This window comes from Micropterus salmoides, unplaced genomic scaffold (assembly GCF_014851395.1).
Source record: "Micropterus salmoides isolate LMB-PRFRI ecotype aquatic unplaced genomic scaffold, ASM1485139v1 Ms_hic_scaffold_14, whole genome shotgun sequence".
NCBI classification, from domain to species: Eukaryota; Metazoa; Chordata; class Actinopteri; order Centrarchiformes; family Centrarchidae; genus Micropterus; species Micropterus salmoides.
The window spans coordinates 23,236,802-23,241,683 of NW_024040485.1; the positions used below are offsets into that span (position 1 = coordinate 23,236,802).

At 38.1% G+C, this 4,882-nt stretch overlaps 1 protein-coding gene across 1 annotated transcript; it reads left to right on the forward strand.

The window, feature by feature from the left end:
• Nucleotides 1-882: 882 nt before the first annotated feature.
• On the forward strand, nucleotides 883-4,391 carry LOC119902387 (leptin receptor gene-related protein). Its single transcript, XM_038718538.1, has 4 exons — nucleotides 883-1,040; nucleotides 1,426-1,501; nucleotides 2,356-2,539; nucleotides 2,787-4,391. Exons 1-4 carry the CDS (start codon nucleotides 1,025-1,027, stop codon nucleotides 2,901-2,903), a joined length of 393 nt encoding a protein of 130 aa, XP_038574466.1. The 5' UTR covers nucleotides 883-1,024; the 3' UTR covers nucleotides 2,904-4,391.
• Nucleotides 4,392-4,882: the final 491 nt, after the last annotated feature.

Sequence of the window (4,882 nt, forward strand, 5' to 3'; positions counted from 1 at the left end):
TCAATAATAATGCCAAGATATCTGACTTGTTTTTTTGTTTTAGTTTTTTACATAAAAAGAACTGGAGTCAAGATGAGTCTTGAGTGCTATAAAAGCAGAATGTTGACTTACAATGCAGTGTAGGCTATAATACCATGAATACTGTACTGCACACATTGGTAGAAGACATATTCAGATCCTTCATTTAAGTAAAAATAGCAATACAACAATGTAAAAATACTCCATTACAAGTAAGTCTTTCAAAATCTTAGTCAACCAAAATTAATATAATGAGCAAAATGCACATATCAAAAGTAATAGTTCTCATTATGCAGGGAATTGAGTGTAAATATGTATTATATGATTAACGTATTCTACTGGGCTATTATTCCATTAGTATTATCACTGAAGCATTATGAGTTAGCACCAAAACAGCTAAACAGCCAAAACAGAGCTGGAGCCTATTTCAGCTACTCTGATGTACCGTTGGGTATAGTTTAATATGTAACAGGCCATTATATTTCTTATAGATCTTGTGTATCAGCAAAGTAATTAATAATTACTGTCAGATAAAAGTAACTTTGAAAATTTAGATGTCTATCTAAAGCTTAGGGGAGTAGATGTGTAAAGTAGCATACAATGGAAAGACTTACAAAACACTACAAAAAATGTACACCGATGATAACACGTGTATTAATCAATGAATCCCCCAGGAACGGCGCCACATGGTCTCGTGCTCCCCGTGCGTGATCCTCGTCACGCGTGACTGCAACAGGGAGCAAACTGTGTTTGACTGACAAGAACATGTGATTAATCTGCCCACATGCGGCTAATGATGATGATGATTATGAAGTCTGCACGTTCGGTACTTGATTTCGCAGGCAGACTGCTGCGCTACTGTAGCTTTAAGAAAGTCACCTGATGAAAAGGAAACTCAGATGGAGGAAGCAGGAAGTTCGTCTACCAAGAAAGAGATCCTGAGCACATAAACATTACACAAAGAACAGAACAAACGCCAAACACAAAGTTGCACGAAATCATCGCAATGGCCGGCATTAAAGGTATTTTATATTATTCGATAGTGAGTCAGTTGAGAGTTGTGTTCATTAAGTTATGCAGACGTTCCTCTCTAGCGTTAATGCTACGAAAACTTTGTTAGCCATGTTTTCAACATTTATGAGAACCGTTGCTGAATCATATCGAAAGCTATCTTGTCACCGCAACACTGTCCAAGGATGTTGATATTTGTTACAAGCTATGTGGTTCCATTATTACCTTATTAACCTGTATTTAGTTTAAAATTGTTGCTGGTTTTCACATTAAGTCATTTTAAATGGAGACTTAGCATACAAACAAGTGTTAGAAGTCGAGCGTATTTCTGTTTGGTCTCTTATAACTTTGCACAAAAGCATCTGCCAGTATACTCTAATGTTTCTCTACTTCCAGCACTGGTGGGTTTGTCCTTCAGTGGTGCCATTGGACTTACATTTCTTTTGCTGGGCTGTGCACTCGAACAGTACGGGTAGGTTCTTTGTTAACTTACAACTTAAGTGTTTATGTTATTGTATGACATAAACTTGATTTAACACGCATTATTGAGGCTTAATGGAATAGTTAAGATATTTTTCCACTAAAGTGGCCGTTAATCAGAGAGAGAAGCAGGTAACAAAAACAACACAACACTCAAAAATAGTCTTAAAGGGTTGCTCCAGTAATGTTGTATTGCACTTTTCATGAAGGTTAGGTACTAATAGATAGATGGATAGATTAGACCTTTAAGAAATGTATTGTGTACAGCAATCGTCAGACCAACACAAAACATCACCAGAGAGCTTTACATATTATTTTAGAGGCACTTTTTTCAAACCCTATGCTCCCAGTTTGTAGTGCTGGCTTGATGTCATCAGGGTCATTTTCAGATTTAATGAAATATCCTCCACAGTCACAGTAGACGTTATAAAATGTATAAAGGTACACTGAGCTTCATTTGTAAAATCTCGCCCCTTTAAAATGGTATGGTTAAATATTTTTGTTTTGGCGTAATATTACTGCGGCGTATTAGGGCCATTGTAGATTTTTTTTTTTAAATGGAACAAGGGAAAGGCCTTCCTCAGTTATTTATGCTCTTTGTCTTTGAACAGAAGGTATCTCATAATACTAGTTGGTGAATGTAGATTATAAGTGATGGCTGTTGTTATCAACATCTGCATAACCTGCTTAAGTACAGAGCCTTTAATAACACAGACCCATCCTATAATAGTTTTTTTTGTTGAATTTGCACTAGTTTATTTTCATCTGACAAGCTGCAAACCCATGCCGTCATATGTCATAAAATGTGGACCCTCCTTTTTAACTGTTCCACACATGTTTTTGTAGGGTATACTGGCCGCTGTTTGTCGTGATTTTCTACATATTAAGCCCCATCCCGACCTTCATATCCAGACGCCTTAGTGACGACGACTCCTCCAGCAATGCATGCAGAGAGCTGGCCTACTTCTTAACAACTGGCATTGTGGTGTCAGCGTTTGGGCTTCCCATTGTGCTAGCCCGCACTAACAGAGTGAGTTCTCTCTAACCATGTTTAAATCTTTTGGAAGTTGATTTCCATGTGTTCCATGAGTTAAACACAGCCACCGTCATTGGCTCATATGTGTATGTGTAGATGCATCTCTGCTGTCTCCACCATATCAATTGTTAGTATATTTTTCTTGCACTGTATCTTGAGAGACGTTGTAAAAAAACAAGAATAATATGGACTTGTTTTTGGTCGAAAGACTTGATTCAGTATGAATTTTTTCCTACTATAGATCGTGTGGGGGGCCTGCGGTCTGGTGATGACAGGAAATGCTATCATCTTCCTCACCATCCTTGGCTTTTTTGTTGTGTTTGGAGGTGGGGACGACTTCAGCTGGGAGCAGTGGTAGAGTGCCTACAGACAGAAGACGGACGGACGGACGGATGGATGGGTGGGTAGGTGGATAGTTACATGGATATACTGCAGACTGAGGGGCACATGTGTCCTGCAAACAGTGGGGGATGATGCTCATGTACAATATAGGCTGCAAACTGTCAAATTTACTGGGCATATTTTCAGGCTGTTTTTTTAATATTACAGGGTATTAGGGTTGGAGGCAACACCGTACCCTATTAATGTGCCTTATCTCTGGGACCAGAGAGACACTGATGCCTATACCCTTCTTATGTTGTAACCCCATCACTATCCACCTTAGCCCTCTTATTTTAGCTTGTCTAGCCTTTGATTCAACCCCCAAATCACCTTGCTCATTGCAGCTGCCTGCTATGTCGTTATGTATCAGTTAATCAATTTCACAAAGGGATCCTAAAGAGTAACTATTGTACATTATACATTGTTCAAGGGGTAAGGGGCTATACTGAATTATGGCTTGCTTATTATGAACACTGTTTGCTGTTTAAAGTGTAAGACTGGGCGAGTTATCTTAATCCATGCTATCTGACAACTAGTTGTAGGACTCCTAATCAGGTAAATATATTATATATTAGATATTTGTATGGAGGTGATGTGTGTGTGTTTGTTTTTCATTTTGCTATGAAACTTTAAAGCCTTACTTTTTGTTCTGGTGCAATTGTTTACATTCTCACCAAAGATCATTCTAGAGTGCAAAAATGGAGCATATTCACCAGTGAACTGTGATTTTGATCTGTGCTATGCAGCAATATGATCCTCAAAAACAAGCTGAGAAAGCACTGTAGCGAATGTCATACATCAAAGCGTTTATGTTCAATTATTGTGTGCACAGGGAAGAGAAAGTACCCACATCCATTTTATATTCCTGCAGATGACAAAAAAAAAATCATACTATTGACAAGAGCATGATATTTATTTGTGATTCATATTTTTACATGTAGATTGGTGAATACACAACATGTATTTTTTTAGGTAAAGTGTTTTTGTCCTAAAAGAGACAGTTTCACCTGCAAACTCATTCATAAGTTCCCATCATTCACAGCTTATGTTTTGATTAACTGAGAAATCGCACTGATTCGGTTTTGAGTCTATTTTTTGGGGGCCATCAGATGCCATTGAAATCTGTAATTGTAAATGATCAATATTGCTTCCTCATGTTATCTGTTCCTTATGTCATGTTCCTTAATAACTGACTATTAATGATGTTTTGTATGAGCAGCCCACTTCATAGAGACTATCACAGAGAATTCTGATTCCCTAATTCCTTTACTGCTTTACAAGTAATATATGATTCTGTGTCTCACAACTGACATGTTCAATAAAGTAAGTTTGTTCTTTCTATTGTGACTCCCATACCCACACTTTGAAAACACTAACGAGCGCTGAAGAGCTCTCAGATGTTTTTTATAAGCTCCTGACTGCATTTGGTTTTCTAACATTGATTAAAACTGTCTGTATAAACAAAGACACAGGCTCTGTCTTACTGCTGATGATGTGATGAGAAAAGTGAGTGTTACAGTGTTCGGTGAAGTGGATGGAGAACTTGATTTGACTTGTCTCTGGGAAGTTGGGGTGGATGATGCAGTCAAACAGACACCTGCACACTATTGATACAGTACAGCAGCAATAGTGACTGTAGCAAACCTCTCTAATGGTCTCCTATGACATGCAGACTGGGAAAGGGGAGGTGGTATGTGGGTGACTGTGGGGGGTAGATACATTTCTGTCTGGCCAGACCTTGCAAGCAAACCCTAGGCAAGACGGACAGAAATTCAGGTGTGAACAGCTGCTGAATAATTTAGATACTTTGCAATATTCAACAAACAGCATGTAAAACAGCTCCATGTTTTGCTTAGCTGCCTATAATTTTTACTATAAAACATTTTTACACCCACCTTTCTGTTATGTTCTTTCCAAACACTGAAACATCAATATTGAATACAGATTGACAAAATT

Coding starts and splice junctions, on each gene's coding strand:
- LOC119902387 (XM_038718538.1), top strand. Junction 1,502..2,355: donor TGTGCACTCGAACAGTACGG/GTAGGTTCTTTG, acceptor ATGTTTTTGTAG/GGTATACTGGCCGCTGTTTG. Junction 2,540..2,786: donor TGCTAGCCCGCACTAACAGA/GTGAGTTCTCTC, acceptor TTCCTACTATAG/ATCGTGTGGGGGGCCTGCGG.